We start from the raw sequence: 18,172 nt of genomic DNA, 5'->3' as shown, positions 1-18,172 counted from the left end.
GTCCTTCCTCCACTCTTTATAACGGAAAGAGGAAATCTTTGCTTGAGATAGCAAATACATGATTAAATCTACACGTTTTGGAAGGGGCCCTGAAATTTAAACTTGTTAAAACTCTAATTCCTGTGACTGTTCCCTGGTTAACCAACCTCCAGCCAGTGAAAGTTGTGATAATTCTTTTTGAACTGCATTTCCTTTTGGACTGATTTTAGAAATAGCTCAGGCTCAAAAGACAGTTTCTTATTTTCTTTCAAAAACAACAACAAAAAACAAACAAGAAACAAACCACCGCTAACACTGGAAGAACACAGGAAGTCTGCTACTTAATCAAACAGGCGGCGTTCCCGGAATTCTATTTACACTCAAGAAGATGGTGGGCTCCCTTGCACATGCGCAAAGAACGCTTGGAGGGGCGGGCAGTTCCGCTGCGTGGGGTCGCACTCCCGGCAGGGATTGGCGGAGCCAGGGCTGAGAGGCGGAACCGGAAGAGCCTGTGTTGTGCGGCTCTGCAAATTCAGTGCCGGAGTTGTTCCAGCTCCCAGTTTTCAGCGTTTGGTGTTGCTCTTGGCCGGCGGTGCCATGGGGGAAGCGGAGAAGTTTCACTACATCTACAGTTGTGACCTGGACATCAACGTGCAGCTTAAAATGTAAGAGAATCTGGGGACCGGGACTGGGATTGCTGAGCTTCAGGGGCGGGGAGGCAGGGGCCTATGGGCTGGGGAGAGAAGATGCTTATTAGCTTGATGGTCTGCCTGCGGACGGCCCGGAAGGCTGAAGCCAGGGAAACGGAGGTGAACGGGAGTTTGGAGAGGGGCCGTGTGCGCGGACTGAGGACGTGGTCTCAGTGAGCAGGACAGCGATAGGAATAAATTCGTAAGTCCCACAGGGTTTATTTTGAAGAAAGCGTTTTGCTGTTCACTACAACCTTTTGTGGGATTATTACCGTCTCATCTTACAGATAAGAAATCAAGTCTTGGTTAAATCGTCGTCCTGCCGTTAATAATTGGAAGATCTTACTTTAAAACGGGGCTGGAAGGTGGAATAGAGACTGAAGAAATTATGAAGAGGTAGATACAGGCAGATAAGGTAGCTGAGCACATGGAGGTAGTACTAAAAACACGAGAGGTGATAGAGGATTAGGTTGAGTCTTACGACAGTCTGGCATTGCGTAGACAGGGAAGTTGGGAGTCAGTCAAAGGTGAGGAGGGCTCCAGGTGTAAAGGGACTAGAATATATAAGAGAGCCTTGCAGGAAAATCTTGGGGTATCACAGTGGAAGTAAAGGTCCAGGGCATGACATCTTGAGATGAGAATAATGAGAATAATGGAACCAAGTTGGAAATTATGTCCATTGGCAGTCTCATAGATGTATTTTCATATGTGAAAACTATTATAAATTATCACAGATTATTAATCCCAACATCATTCATCATATGTTTTAATCAGTATTCAACAAATGTGCCTCAGACATAGGGCTACATACCTGTAGTAAATACATTTTCTGAGTCATTAGATGCTCCTTTGAATGATTGTTTCCAGAAGTTACTTACTTCAGACTCTGACAAGTCCTTTACTGTTCATTTCGTGGTGGTAAGAATAATATGCCAAACTGTACCTTTGTATAATACTTTACACACCCATTTAAAGTAATTGTACAGCATACACCAGTAGATGTTTATACAGGACCTGTATTGCCATCATCTGGTAAAGGACTTTCCTTCAGTCTTATTCCTCTCAGTATTTCTTGGACATATGAATTTTTTTTTTTTGAAACTTTTGAACTTAAAAGGAAAGAAGAAAAAAAATTTTTAAATTCGTCCATTATTAACAGACACACATTGAGTATTTTGAGGAAAAGGCAAAGCATAAATTAGAAGTTTGGCAAAATTCAGTACAAACAACCTTTTAGCGTCTGAGACTAGTTTTGGGGAGGGCAGGAAGTATCAGTTTGGAATCATATAGTCAGAGAATAGTAAATTTTAAAATTCTGTTTATTTTCCCCAGGCCTTTTTATCTGTTTCTGTGGTTTTAATAAAACTTGCACTTTGATGTCTGTTTTCTTAGTGCCATAGTTGAATATCAAACTGCCCGCAAGACATGGTCACTTTGGATGTCCCAAAGCACTTTAAAAGCAACTTGTCCAAAATGGAGCACATCATTAGCATGCCCTCTAACTCTTATCTTCTCTCACCCTATTTTGGTGATTGTTAGCATCATTCATTGATTTTGGTTAAGACAGGAAAGGAGTCATACAGATTCATACAGACACCCCCTCTCACCTTCTCTGTTTAATCCTTTACAAGTTGTCTTGAATCTACCTGCTCAGTATCTTTGATCCATGCCCCCTTTAAACCCCATTGCCCTAGCCTTAGTCTACCCTTTTCCTTTTAATTTTGATTGAAAGTCTTCCAACTGATCTTGCTTTCAGTCCCACCTATCCATTACTTTCTTATACTCCTGCCAAAGTATCATAAACACAAATCTGATTATATTTCTCTCAATTCAAATTGTTCAGTTAACAGGTTTTTGAATTTTCATTTTGCGTGAGGCACTGTACTGAATTTGGTGGCTACTTGGCTTCATTGCCCCCCTACACTTCATTCTCATCTCTAGCTTCTTCTCCACGAGCTTTATGCTTTAGCTATACCAACCCGTAGTTCGTCAGACACACTATCTTGCCTTTTTGCAGTTGTATATGCTGTTCTTTTATTCTGGGATGACTCTGCCTCTGGCTCTCATCTTTCATATATTGTTCAGGCTCATTTCAGGCATCTCTCTGGGTTACGAGCCCTACCTCCAAGCCACACTAGGTGCTCCTGAGACTTTCTGATATATCTTTCGGTAATGGGAAGAACATTGGCTTTGGCTTCCTCTGTCCTGGTTTTTATTCTCAGCTCTGTTACTTACTTTGTGATTCTGGATAATAAGCTTGATCTCTGAGTCTGCTTCATGTTTTATAACATGGTAGTATGGTGAAAAGTAAGTAAGAAAGTCTCTATAAAATGCCTGGCACAATATATGATGTAATCTTGATTTCCAAGTAATGTTCCTACCTCTTTTATAATTTTATGCATATCTTTTTACTACTTAAAACACTGTATTTCTTAATTTAAATAACTGATTACATAGTAAAAAAAAAAAATGAAATCATAAAAAAAATACGCATTAAAAGTAAGTTTTCTCCCTAGAGCAAGGACTTAATATTTTCCTGTAACACTGTATTGTTTATCTTGTCTTTCATTTCTGGACTTCTATGCTTAGTACAGTAAATGTTGTTGAAAGACTGCAGGAATAAGTGGTCAACTTGAAATTAACAAAATGAAACTAATGCTTGGAAAGCTGGTGACATCTAGAAGGTAGACACAAGAGTTGATGACAGGGTTTAAAATTAAGAAGCCTAAAATAAAGAAATATGTTAATGAAGTTAGGAATGATCTTAGGCATGTTAGTGTTTTAGGAGACCTTTAGTAAATGAAAAAATGACTTTAATTTCATCTATAGGAAAATGTTCAGGTAGCATAAGGTTACTGTGACATAACCATAAACTCTTAGTATTTGTTGTGTTTGTCTTTAAAAAATGTGTCTAAACATTATTGCTGTTATGCTTTCAGAGGAAGTTTGGAAGGGAAGAGAGAACAAAAGAGTTATAAAGCTGTTCTAGAAGACCCAATGTTGAAGTTTTCAGGACTGTACCAAGAAACATGTTCTGACCTCTACGTTACTTGCCAAGTTTTTGCAGAAGGGAAGCCTCTTGCCTTGCCAGTGAGAACATCCTACAAAGCATTTAGTACGAGATGGAAGTAAGTTGTTTTCTTGAATATGGTGGGTTCCAGACTATTCTCCCATTTCTTTATAGATGTTGAAAGTATTATTTGGGATTACAGAGGAATTAAATTCTTTATTTAATACCTATAAGCAGTGATCAAATAGTTTAAAGTAGGAACCTACTCAGATAAAGTAGGTGGAAGTGAGGTGGAAGTGAATTTATTTGCCTAATTGAGGTGGAAGTGAATTTATGTTTGTATTGAGTATATTGACATATTTTTATGAGAACTTGACTGATTCACAAAATGACCCAAACTAAAAACACGTCCCTAAATTTGCTCCCATTCTATGCCCTTGAACACAGAAACACTTTTGGATAGTCTGAGATGTTGTCTAAGCTGATGTTTGGAACTCAGATCTTTAGAGAGAGATATGTTGTCATCTCTTTGGATCAGTTGTTTATGTTAAATGTGGAACTAACTTTTTTTTTAAGTTTATTAAGCATGCTGCATTAGCAAGCCATTGTTGGAATTCGAGGTAAATGTAATGAACATGAAGTTCCCATTTATCCAGGATAGTATTGTAGGTCCTTAATATAATCTCTTGACACTTCTTATTTGATAGATTGTGTGGTGCAGTTTTAATGTTTGATTCGTGAGTATTATTCAGTACCCTGGTAGGCTAGGTACAGGATACACAGGTTGTGTGCCTCTCAGTGAAGGAGTTTATGCCCACAGTATTCATGGAGGACAGGATGTGGCCACATGGACTCCCAGGCTGTACTGTTGAGGATACAACCCTTTGTTTACCAAGTGTGGCCCAGCAGACTGGGAAAAGTTTTGTGGAGAGATCAGAAGCCTAAGCTCTGATGATCTGGCTACACTGAAACCAACTGTTTTAATGGTGTAATTTCTTTAGTAGTCTTTTTGTGGCTAGATATATATACACACGAGTATATATGTGTATTTGTACTTATTATTCTGGAAAATTTCAAACCTGTAAAAGTAGAGAGAATAATATAATGAACTTCCAGGGCTCCCTCACCTACCTTCAGTAATTACTTACTCAGGCCAATCTTGTTTCAGCTATACCCAATGTTATTTTGAAGCAAATTCCAAATATTGTATCATCTTAACTTAAATATTTCTTTATGTCTGTAACATAGCTACATATCATCATTACACCTAAAACAACCCACCAAAACTCCTATAATTGTATCAGAGGTTCTTAAACTGGAATCAGGAAATCTACAAAACCCTGAAATTGTATGCAAAATTCTTTTGTGTCTTGCGCATTTTTACGGGGACAGAGCTCAAAGCTTTTATTAGACTTTTTGAGGTGGCTTGTGATCCCCCCAAAAGATTTAGAACCACAAATTTAGGTCTAGGAAGTCAACATTTATGGAGAATTCCACTTTTCTTGGGGGAAATTGTATGGTGGTTTTGTTCCATGCCTTGGCAATAAAAGAGATTAGAGCAAAAGCAAATTCCCAGTTATAGGGAGATGAACATCTTTCTCCTCTTCCTCCCATTTACCAGCTCCTCTCTGCATTGTTTATGTATTTTCAAGGATATAAAAACTTTCATATTTGCTCTCTCAAGGTTTGAGGTTTTTAGTTTATATATTTTTTTAAATTGTGAAACTAACAAAGTACTCTAAAACAATTAGAATGGCTTTATTTTTTAGTTAAAAGGTTTAAAACAGCTGTGTAGAAGATAGATTGAGAAAAATACCTTACGTTGGGTAAATATATGAGGATAGGTTTTTATCTTTTTAATTAATTAACTTATTTATTTTTGGCTGCGTTGGGTCTTCGTTTCTGTGTGTGGGCTTTCTCTAGTTGTGGTGCACAGGCTTTTCATTGTGGTGCCTTCTCTTATTGTGGAGCACGGGCTCTAGGCACGCAGGCTTCAGTAGTTGTGGCTCGCGGGCTCTAGAGCGCAGGCTCAGTAGTTGTGGTGCACAGACTTAGTTGCTCCACGGCATGTGGGATCTCCCTGGACCAGTGCTCGAACCCATGTCCCCTGCATCAGCAGGTGGATTCTTAATCACTGCACCACCAGGGAAGTCCCTATCTTCTTTTAAATATACTCTTTGGGCTTAAGGGAAACATTTGCAGATTTTGTACATCCTGCTCTTTAGTATTTAAGAGTTGAAGTTTTTACCAATTCATCAAAACAAAAATAGCACTTCTAAAATAAATAAGGGCAAACTTTATACAGCCCTTATTTTCTATAAGCACTGACTTAAAAGAAGATTCTGTAGACTGGGGGGGGGGGAAATAAATTATACCACAAAAGGATCTCTTGCTATCTTAATTTTTGCATTTCAGAAAGTATTTTGGGGTAGTATGAGATTCCAAGTTGTCTAAATCTATTTCTGAGTTTCTGATAGTGAGCTGTGAGAGTTCAAAAAATGAGAAGCTCATCCAAAATTCATCTGAATCTCTTCTACCATATTCTATTCTATCCTGTCCTATGATAAGAGAGCCCATGAGGAGGAAACCTGTACTTTCTTTAGTTACACTTAGGGTAAAATTATCATCTTTAGGTATGAAATACTGCAAATTTTAAAGTTATATATATGAATATTATTCTGCAGGCAAGTGGTTTAATTTTTTTTTAATTTATATTTTGTCTTGTCACGTGGAGGATTTGAAATGGCTTTAGACATAGACTATCTAATATAATTTTAAAATTAGAAAGTTAGGATTTAGGAGTGCATTAATCACACTAGAGAATTAGTACACTGGTGTATGGGTGTGGGGTACATGGTGGGAAGTCATACCATCCAGAATCAGGCTTTAGAATCCTGGAATATTTTGAAAGTTGCCAGGTGAATTTAAGCCTAATTAGAGTTGGGGCATGAAGAAGGGATGATTCATGGGAAGGGAGAGAACAAAATGGTGTTCAAAATACACAGTTCTTTGATGTCTGACCAGATCTTTTCATAATTTCTAGAATATCTTGAGTAGTTTTCAAACTATTTTTTAGCTGCAGATTCATTTTCTTCAAAAGAAATCTTCTGCAGAAGCCCAGTATGTAAAACAGGTAAAGTGTTTTTGCTTTAATTTAAAGAGGTGTGGGGGTCAGGTGTTGGATGGCAAAAGGTTTGAGGCAAATGATTGCTTGCTCTCATGTATTGTCTCCTAGTCAAAGGACAGAATATAAGGGTGAGTATTTTCACAGCTCATTTTGGATATTGTTACTGACTTTTCTCTTTAACTTTAGCCTGTGTTAACTAATTTTTGTGGTTTGTTCATTGGCATAAGGTTACACTGCTTAGTATTTACCTTTTTATTCTGGCCCACCATGTGAATAGTAATTAAATAAATTCATTTAGTTTCTTAAGCTTGTCTGTAGGGGAGAAAGGCTTTTTAAACATGTATTTTATTTCTTTAAGAACTTCATAGAATAAAAGGATTTAATGATGTTTCGAGTCTCCTTTAGATCGATAGCCATCTCTAATTTTCCTGTAGGTCCTTCAATTTATATGGTGGATGTAAATGTTTTGTTCTTTAATAAGTTCGTGAAATTCTGTTCAGTTTCTTACTGATGCAGGTGTATTTGACCTAGACTGGGATATGCCCTTTGAGAATAATTTTGAGTAAACAGAGAGAAGCAATTCTGTGTGTCTGCTGGGTATTACTTTGTGTGTTGTTTGCATAGTTTTCTTTGGGGATTTTAAAAGCCATCTGTTGTTTAAGGAAGTTGAGATGATCAGATAAATCCAGTGTTAAGTTTGAATGCAGAAGAAAATTTGCAGAGGTGAATAGAGAGTAAAAAAAAAAAATGGGAGAGCTGTGCTGTCATTACTGTTAGTAAGAACAAACATTCCTTAGTGAAATCATATGTAAAAATATGCTTTGAAAGCATTAAAAAAATAGCTAAGCATTATTGGTATTTATGAAATAACTTGAGTGGAAGAAAAATCCCATGTAAAAAGTTGTCACATATCTGTCCAGAGCAGTCTAGTAACTTCATGTTACAAAGTTAGTGGATGGTCTCCTTTGATCTCTTTAAAATTTTGTTTTTTTTCTGCTTTATTGAGATACTGATGTATATTATAGGATCATATTATACCTAGCAGCATTTTGAGTATAATATGAGTAATTCTGATTTCTTTCTTTTCTTAATAAAAAACTGTTCTGGAGAATGCTTACAGAAAAAAAAAATCACAGTTTAGTTCTAAAACAACTTTGGTTCTAATAGGTTTATGTGTTTTCCCAGATTTTTATTAGCTATTATTATATTCCTTGTGTCTTAGTGATACCGTCTGTTTCTCTTTTCTTCATTGAAGTGTAGTTGATTTACAGTATTGTGTTGGTTTCAGGTATATAGCAAAAGGATTCTGTTATACATATATATGTATATATCTTTTTTCTTATTCTTTTCCATTATATTTTATTACAAGATATTGATTATAGTTCCCTGTGCTATACAATAAATCCTTGATGTCTGAGTTTCTTGATTAAAGAATTTACCAGTGTTATTTTTCATGAGCTTTGTTTTTCAAAATATTTTTTTTCATGTGTTCTATAGGTATACCTTGGAGATATTGCAGGTTCAGGTCTAGATCACCACAATAAAGCGAGTATTGCAATAAAGCAATTTTTTTGGTTTTCCAATGCATATGAAAGTTATCTTTATACTGTAGTCTATTAGGTGTGCAATAGCATTGTGTCTAAACACAGTGTTCATACCTTAATTAAAAATTACTTTATTGCTAAAAAATCCTATCATCTGAGCCTTCAGCGAGTTATAGTAGTAACATCTAACATCAAATATCACTTACAACAGATCACCATAAAAAATATTTTAATAATGAAAACGTTTGAAATATTGAAAGAATTACCAAAATGGGATAGAGAGACACAAAATGAGCAAAAGCTGTTGGAAAAATGGTACCCATAGACTTGTTAGATGCAGAGTTGCCATAAACCTCAATTTGTAAAAAATGCAATATCTGCAAAGCCCAATAAAGTGAAGTGGAATAAAATGAGATATGCCTGTATTTAAAATTGAAGTTGCATAGAGCAAAATTGAGGTAAGTGCCACGTTATTTTTTGTACTACTAACTTAATCTTTTGACATTTTCTCTGGACAAACCTTCTTGTATGATTTGTTAACTTAAAAGAAAGTTATACACATATGTTTATGTTGACTTTCTTTCCTTAGCTTTATGTTTTTGTTGACTTTATTTCCATAGCTGGAATGAATGGCTAAAACTGCCTGTGAAATACCCTGACCTGCCCAGGAATGCGCAAGTGGCCCTGACTATATGGGATGTGTATGGACCAGGAAAGGCAGTGCCTGTGGGAGGAACAACAGTTTCACTGTTTGGAAAATACGGGTAAGCGTTTTCTTTTCCTATGGAAATGTTGTTGCTTTCTGGCCCTTTTCTTTCTTGACCTTAATAGTTTATGCCCAGTCTGGTTCTCTGTGCTAGGAAGTGAAACCTATTGGATACATGTTGGATACATATGATTCTGTAGTACTTGAGGCTGAAGTTGACACATATTTCCTTCAGGAGATGCAGATAGATTAATTAAAAAACACAGTTTGTATTTCTCTACTGTTAATGATTGGTAATGCGATTTCTATTAGGAAATAGTCATTGGAAACTAGAACCTTATTTTTAGGAAAAAAAGGCTATTTGTCATATACTGTAACTGCTTTGTTATAGGGTTTTTCTGCTTTGTCATAATAGTGACAAAAAGGACAATAAACAGGGTTTAAAAAGTGCTAAAGCACTAATTTGCTGTAATGGTAATGATTATAATAGGAAAGTTAATTTTGTTTTTAAAAATTTACAGATAATAGAAGTTAATTGTAAAACAAAAACAAAGACATGATAGTCCTTTAGGGTGTTTTTTCTCTATCCCTTTTCTCCTGAGCAGAGAGATCACTCTTCATCTTAAGAAAATTGTTGACATTCTATTCTTTCTATGTTTATTAATTGGAATTTTTCTCTAAAAAACTTGGTCTTTCATCATATATTGAGTTACCTTGGTATACAGTTCATATAGGAAAGGCAGATTAATGTTTACTTTTTTTCCCCTTTATCAATTTTAAGAATGAATTGGTTGGTGCCTTGGTAACCTTGAAAGTGACGATTGATGGTTTTTTGGTGTTTTTGTTCTTAAGTTTCATCATGAACTTTTAAACAGTTTTGAAATGTTTCAATCCATTGTTCTTTTTATTCTTTATAATTCTTAAAAATTCCAATTTTTGGTCAGTAGGAGCCCCTTCAAGTTGATCCCATGTTCTTTTGACAGTATAGCACACCAGTAGTCATTGGTAGCTTCTTTACTTTCTGGAGACAAGCTTTTCCAGGCTCATTGGGAAGTTTCCTGCCCCAGACCTGGACATCTGAAAGAAGTCCTAGTTCCTTTAGGTATCAAATGGTAGAGACCATAATCTAGGTATTATCAAACTTCTTAATTTTTGCCCATTGTAAAATTGAAAAATGTTATCTCCTAAATTAATTTTCACATCATTAAATATGAGTGAAGATGATCGTATTGTGATATTTCCCTTTACATTTGTGTTTATGTTTCTGTGAATTGCTTTTTCATATCCTTTGCCCATTTTTTAAATTGAGGTATAATTCACATACGGTAAAATTCTTTGTCTTTTTTTTTTGAGTAGTCATTTTTCTTATTAATTTGTAAGGGGTCTTTGTAGATTAGTGAAATTAGCCCTTTGTGTGTTACATGTTACACATATTGTTTTTCCTGTTTGACATTTTCTTTTGAATTATCATATATTTGTTTGTTGCTTATTTACTTGCAGCTCATGAATCTTAAATTATGATGTTGAATTTATCAGTTTTTTATAAACCAGTGGTGGTTAGGAAGGCAGGTAGAACTAGATTGTCTGGGTTTAAAACCTGGCTCTTTTGCTTATTATCTGTGTACCCTTGGGCAAGTTATTTAATCTCTTTATGCCTCAGTTTCCTTATCTGTAAAATGAGATATTAGTATTTACCTCACAGAGTAGTTGATGATGATAAATTACTAAAGACATGTAATGAGCTTAATAAGTGCTCAGTAAATATTAGCTGTCATTATATCTGAACTATTCTTGTTAGTTTTGAATACTATTAAATTATAAAATGTTTTAATATTAGAGACAGATAATCTTCCTCATTCATAGTCCTTTCAGAATTTCTCTGGATAGTCTCTATATTTTATCAGATAAATATTAATACTATTTCCTCAGTTAAAAAAAAAGCTCATTCTTATTTTGTTGGGAAACTGTATTGAATTATATATGTGAATTACAGAGAGAATTGATATCCTTATAATATTGAATTTTTCTGTTCAGGATAGGATGTCTCAGAAAAGCTTCAACTCATGAATAAAATGTAGATGTAATTTAATTGAAAATAGCTTGATTGCTTAGTAATGTGTAGGTATTTTACTTTAATGTATCTATTAAAGAAACATTTATTATTGAAATCCATGCAGGAACAATAATTTAGACATAGTATGAGACATCGTGGCCTCCAGTTTTAAATATGTTTTTTGATAAAATGGCAGGTTATAGTAGAATGGAAATATTACAAAATCAGTATGTTTCTTTTCTAGAATGTTTGTACCTTTTTACTTTCTCTACCAGGGTGGAATTTGCTTACCATATAGAAAAAAAATGTACAACAGTTTATTACTCTTACTGTAGTCTTAGTGGTTAAATCTTCTTGAGAAACAGCCAGATAGACCTCTTGGTTTTTCTTCCTGGCCTCTTCATTAGTGGTTTACCTTCTGAAATAACAGCGGGAGTTTCCCTCATGAAAACACCTCTTTTAACACTCATATATCGATACATTTTCATTGACCTTAGGATGTAGTTTCAGGAGACAATCTGACTAGACTATAGGTGTGAGACAATAGAAATTTCCATAGAAGTACAGTGAAATGACCTGCCTACAGCCAAATCAATTCTCAGATTGACATTTGTGACACGGTTTTACTTGGCCTTTGACAAGTTTTTATAAAGTATGTGAAATCAGTAGTAATCATTGTGTGTACGTGTGTGTATAATAACTCATGTTAGATCACCTACTGTTCCCTCTAGGCTGATGCTTATAGTGACCTGCACCTCAGAAAAAGGAAATCTGAGAAGCCCTATGAAATTAAAATAACTCCTTTTTCTCTCTGTGTCCTGGGGCCTTCCCTTGAAGGCTAACTGGGGTGCAGTGGAGACAAGCCGAGGCATTCCCTCGCAGGATATTGGACTTCCTGTGCACCTTTGGATTGTGGAAGCATATGATATTCAGGATGTTCCAGGTGCTATAGCAGGGTGCAGACATCCACTTGTACTGCTGGGTCACAGCTGCTTCTCTGCATGGTGTTGCTGACATTCATGGTGAGAAAGAAAGTAGCATGAGTCTTCTGTGTGATCTCAGGAGGAAGCCTGTGCAAATTTTTTTCCACCTACCGTTAAAAATCATGTCATGTGCCACCACAGTTCTCATGACTTAGGGAAATGCTGCTTTAGACCTTCATTTCCTCAGATGTTTCTTAGGCAATGAAATAACACCAGTTGTACCGCACCTTGTTCCTTAAATAGTCCTGGTATGGACTTATTAGCTATTTAAAAGTGGTCCTCAAAGTGTGTAATAACTGTGTTATAGTATCGGGAGTCCTGTGACTACCAACTCTTGCTGTTTGCTAATACCTGTTTTGTATTCTTGAGTCAGTGTGAAGCAGTGCTTCTTGGAGGATAGTGTAGTTAATCGAAAGATGTGTTAGGATATATACGGCTGGAGTAACTAATTGTCCTCATTTTGAAAGTCTAGCTTGTGAGATTCCTAAGTAGCTAAAGAATTGATTGATCATTAGGTTGAATTGGCAAAGGATCATACGCAAGCTGTATATTTCTCTTGCAGATGTTTTTTCCAAATGTGAATTCTGAAGTCAGGCCAGTTGTTTCTGTAGTGGTTTGGCACTGGGAGCTGGAACATCTACAGCAGCTGTTGCTGGGGCTTCTGCTTGTGTCTGAGGGAGATCCTGCTGTACCGTTTTCTTTCTTGCCTGTTTGGCTTAATTTCCCAAATGGACTTGATGCTCTGAGCATCTTCTGGCTTGCCACCTGGAGGCTGTGTAACTCTCTGTAAAGGTTCCATTAGTGTCAAAAGAAAGTAATATGTTCACTTGATCATTTGAATCACTTGGCATCACCCCTACCTTCCATGTCCCCTTATCCTTAAATCTCTTCTCCAGATCCATCCCAAGGCACCTAAATTATTTAGTAAACTGGCTTCCTGCCAAATGTACTTATTTTTGATTTAGTTAAGTTCAGCCAAACTATTCACTTGGGGGCAAGGAAGTGGAGAGAAGGAAGGGAAGCTTTCTGCTGTTTCTGAAGGTATATTTAAGGATATTCATGGAACGTGGTATTATGACCTTACTGTACCCAGTTTCTTAGAGACTAAGGTCTGCTTTATGTTGAATGTCTCTCAGTTGAAAGGGAAAGAAAATGAACTTTATAAAGGCTTTTTAAATAATACCACTTTTTTTTTGATCTTTAACATGATAGATAAATATTGGGTGTATTGAGTCTTCACAACCAGTTAGTACATTTTGTGTTGGGCCTATAAAGTAAGCTTTTGCAGATATGGTTGCTGGATATTGCCTGTTTATTGCCAAACTTAGACCTTAACATATTTGGTCCTTAATCTTATACTGCTCATCAGCTTGTAGCTGTCCTTTATAGTTTCCAATCTAAATGTTTATGGCATCATTACTTACATACATTACATAATATTCAGTGAAAATTCTCTTTATTACCTCAGGAAAATCTGCTAAGAAATTTTCCATTGGTCAGATCATGATAATAATGGTTTAAAAATTAATGTGAACCTTTTACAGTTAAGTACAGTGGTTTTAAAGATGGGAAAAGTGCATCACTATATCCATCGTGTACCTAATTAAAAAATTATTTAATATGGGAGTCTTTGGACTTGCCTACTCACCTGCACACACTTCTAGTCTTATTCTTTTCATTGCGATTGACAGCTTGGCCTTTCAGCTTTGGGAGGATGCTGTTTCAATAGACTTTATATTGTTTGAAAGGCCTTGTTAACACTTAAAAAAAGAAAACACACTAACAGAAGACTATCTCTAACCCTCTTCAAAGAAACAAAACTCAGAAACTTGACAGCGTATTTAAAAAGCATATTTGTCTAGAGCTTCTTTTATGAGTTTGTTCAACTTTTACTGTGGGTCTTCATGGTAGCTTTTTGAAAGAAGCAGAAGCATGACAATCAGAGGTCATGTAGTCTTTTACTTTAAAGCAGGATCATCCAGCTCAGGCTGAATTTCAACAATATGTTAAATTTCTGATTTGTAGACATGGATATTTTTTCTTACTGAATCCACTACTGTATTCCCTTTTAGACATCTTTCTTATGGAAAAGAAGATGGGAGAAAAATAAGCCTGTACCCAGCGAAACGGAAAATAATAGCTAACATTTATCGAATACTTATTACGTGGTAGACACTATTCTAAGTACTTTTTACTTGTACTGGTTTATTTAATTTTTCTAACAACTCTGTGAGATACAGTTCCTCTTTATAATCTCATTTTATAGGTGAGGAAACAGGCACAGAGAAGTTAAGTAACTTACCCAAAGTCTTGTAGGTAATATATGGCACAGCTGGGATCCAAACCTCAGCAGTTCAACTCTGCTGTCTACTATGCTGAATTGTCACTTAAAGTAGAAAGTTATATATTATTTTAATTTGGTTTCAGTCATTGTAAATGTGACATTCTTTCACTGGGTACAAATTTGGTTTCTGTTTCTAAGATCTCCATTGACGTGATGAAGTGCATGTGGTCCATTACTGATGCTTCTCTGTTTCCAGTTTACCTTTAGCATCTCTGTAATAGTTCTAACTGCTTGGAGGAGAAAAGAATGGCATGTGAAAAACAGTGTTACATGGATTTTAGTTGCTTGGTTAATTGCTTTACAGCCCACTGGAGGCTTAAAGCTTGGCAAGAGAGACATGTATTTCCTTGGTAGAATTCTCTCTGTTTACGAATCTGAAATTTCCCATAATGAACTACATTAATTTAATTCTGTCCTGAACATTCTCTTTTTGCCTAGCATGTTTCGCCAAGGGATGCATGACTTGAAAGTCTGGCCTAACGTGGAAGCAGATGGATCAGAACCCACAAAAACTCCTGGCAGAACAAGCAGTACTCTCTCAGAAGATCAGATGAGCCGCCTTGCCAAGGTAAAAAAGAAGCTATTGGAACAGGTGGAAGGCTCTGAATGATGTCTGTTGTAGTATAAATTGACATTATGAATTCTGTCAGATTACTTTTTAATTTAAATTTAATCTTTTAATAATAGTTTTATTGAAATATAATTCACATACCATAAAGTTCACCCTTGGAAAGTACACTTTAATGGTTTTTTAGTGAATTCACAAAGTTGTACGATCATCACCACTATTTACTTTTAGACCATTTTTATCAAAAATATAACCATGTACCCATTAGCAGTCATTCCCCATTCCCTCCTTCCTCCAGCCCCTGTCAACCACTCATCCACTTTTTATCTCTGTAGATATTCCAATTCTGGACATTTCACCTAAAGAGAATCATAATACGTGGCCTTTTGTATCTGTAATTCCAACAGATTTGAAAATGTAGAGCTTTTGGTGATACCTTCAAGATGACCACCTACTTTTTTGGTAACATCGTCTTAAAGATGCAAGTGTTATTACATGCTAGAGATTCTTATATTGTTTGAAAGTGAAAATTTCTTATATTAGTCCGTCTAAATTACCCTCACTCCACCCCACCTCTCTTTTTGTAAATTGACTGTTATTACCTCTTTTTTTCAAAATTGTGTTAATGAAGTGTTTTCATTTAATGTTTGTATTTCTAAGTTCAATTCTATTCTCAAATCACAACAGTGTAACTTATGTTGTGAATATCTGTTCAAAAAGTACTATGTTAGATACTGTTTAAAGATGCTTTTACAATACTTTTATTAAGAGACTTTCTTTTAATTTTTACATGTAATTTTCCTTTGTGATCTTATTAGTTACAGATGACTCTATTATGTCTGGAGAAAGTTTTAATACCAAGCACTTTACAACTTTTTTGTTTTAGATTCCATATATATATGTGTTAGCATACAGTATTTGTTTTCTCTTTCTGACTTACTTCACTCTGTATGACAGACTCTAGGTCCATCCACTTCACTACAAATAACTCAATTTTGTTTCCTTTTATGGCTGAGTAATATTCCATTGTATATATGTGTCACCTCTTCTTTATCCATTCATCTGTCAGTGGACACTTAGGGTGCTCCCTTGTCCTGGCTATTGTAAATAGTGTTTTAATGACCGTGCAGGCAGACTCAACCACTGTGCCACCAGGGAAGCCCCTGTTTCTAGATTTTTTGATGATGGCCATTCTGACTGGTGTGAGGTGATACCTCATTGTAGTTTCGATTTGCATTTCTCTAATGATTAGTGATGATGAGCATTCTTTCATGTGTTTGTTGGCAGTCTGTATATCTTCTTTGGAGAAATGTCTATTTAGGTCTTCTGACCATTTTTGGATTGGGTTGTTTGTTTTTTGGATATTGAGCTGCATGAGCTGCTTGTAAGGTTTGGAGATTAATCCTTTGTCACTTGCTTCATTTGCTAATATTTTCTCCCATTCATAGTGTTGTCTTTTCGTCTTGGTTATGGTTTCCTTTGCTGTGCAAAAGCTTTGAAGTTTCATTAGGTCCCATTTGTTTATTTTTATTTCTATTTCTTTAGGAGGTGGGTCAAAAAGGATTTTGCTTTGATTTATGTCATAGAGTGTTCTGCCTGTGTTTTCCTGAAAGAGTTTTATAGTGTCTGGTCTTACATTTAGGTCCTTAATCCATTTTGAGTTTATTTTTGTGTACGGTGTTAGGGAGTGTTCTAATTTCATTCTTTTAGATGTAGCTGTCATTTTCCTGGCACCACTTATTGAAGAGGCTGTCTTTTCTCCATTGTATTTTTTTGCCTCCTTTATCAAAAATAAGGTGACCATATGTGTGTGGGTTTATCTCTGGACTTTCTATCCTGTTCTATTGATCTATATTTTTGTTTTTCTGCCACTACAATACTGTCTTGATTACTGTAGCTTCATAGTATAGTCTGAAGTCACGGAGCCTGATTCCTCCAGCTCTGTTTTTCTTTCTCAAGATTGTTTGGGCTGTTCAGGGTCTTTTGTTTTTCAACACAAATTGTGAATTTTTTTGTTCTAGTTCTGTGAAAAATGCCATTGGCAGTTTGATAGGTATTGCACTGAATCTGTAGATTGCTTTGGGTAATATAGTCATTTTCACAATGTTGATTCTTCCAATCCAAGAACATGGTATACCTCTCCATCTGTTTGTATCACCTTTAATTTCTTTCATCAGTGTCTTATAGTTTTCTGCATACAGGTCTTTTGTCTCCTTAGGTAAGTTTATTCGTAGTTATTTTATTCTTTTTGTTGAAATAGTAAATGGGACTGTTTCCTTAATTTCGCTTTCAGATTTTTCATCATTAGTGTGTAGGAATACAAGAGATTTCTGTGCATTAATTTTGTATCCTGCTACTTTACCAAATTCAGTGATTAGCTCTAGTAGTTTTCTGGTAGCATCTTTAGGATTCTCTATGTATAGTATCATGTCATCTGCAAACAGTGGCAGCTTTACTTCTTCTTTTCCAATTTGCATTCCTTTTTCTAATCTGATTGCTGTGGCTAAAACTTCTAAAACTGTGTTGAATAAGAGTGGTAAGAAAAAAAAAAAGTGGTAAGAGTGGGCAACCTTGTCTTGTTCAGGATTTTAGTGGAAATGGTTTCAGTTTTTCACCATTGAGAAGGATGTTGGCTGTGGGTTTGTCATATATGGCCTTCATTATGTTGAGGTAAGTTCCCTCTGTGCCTGCTTTCTGGAGAGTTTTTATCAAAAATGGGTGTTGAATTTAGTTGAAAGCTTTTTCTGCATCTATTGAGATTATCATATGGTTTTTATCCTTCAGGTTGTTAATGTGGTGTGTCACATTGATTTGCGTGTATTGAAGAATCCTTGCATTCCTGGGATAAACCCCACTTGATCATGGTGTATATTCCCTTTAATGTGCCTTTGGATTCTGTTTACTCGTAATTTATTGAAGATTTTTGCATCTATGGTCATCAGTGGTATTGGTCTGTACTTTTCTTTTTTTGTAATATCTTTGTCTGGTGTTGATATCAGGGTGATGGTGGCTACCTAGAATGAGTTTGAGAGTGTTCCTCCCTCTGCTATATTTTGGAAGAGTTTGAGAAGGATAGGTGTTGGTTCTTCTCTAAATGTTTGATAGAATTCGCCTGTGAAGCCATCTGGTCTTTGGCCTTTGTTTGTTGGAAAATTTTTAATCACAGTTT

The 18,172-nt window shown here is 35.7% G+C and overlaps 1 protein-coding gene across 2 annotated transcripts in view; it reads left to right on the top strand.

The window, feature by feature from the left end:
• Positions 1 to 504: 504 nt before the first annotated feature.
• Positions 505 to 18,172, top strand: part of PIK3C3 (phosphatidylinositol 3-kinase catalytic subunit type 3) — a 153,635-nt gene continuing 135,967 nt past the window's right edge. For both annotated transcript variants that reach the window (XM_024760453.1, XM_024760452.1), the window contains exons 1-4: positions 505 to 644; positions 3,608 to 3,796; positions 8,970 to 9,113; positions 14,874 to 15,003. In XM_024760453.1, the coding sequence (XP_024616221.1) occupies positions 577 to 644; positions 3,608 to 3,796; positions 8,970 to 9,113; positions 14,874 to 15,003 (531 nt within the window). In that variant the 5' untranslated portion in view covers positions 505 to 576. The remainder of the gene's footprint in view (positions 645 to 3,607; positions 3,797 to 8,969; positions 9,114 to 14,873; positions 15,004 to 18,172) is intronic.

This window comes from Neophocaena asiaeorientalis, unplaced genomic scaffold (assembly GCF_003031525.2).
Source record: "Neophocaena asiaeorientalis asiaeorientalis breed wild unplaced genomic scaffold, Neophocaena_asiaeorientalis_V1.1 scaffold408, whole genome shotgun sequence".
In the NCBI taxonomy this organism is placed as follows: Eukaryota; Metazoa; Chordata; class Mammalia; order Artiodactyla; family Phocoenidae; genus Neophocaena; species Neophocaena asiaeorientalis.
This window is presented reverse-complemented; position numbering and strand designations above follow the sequence as displayed.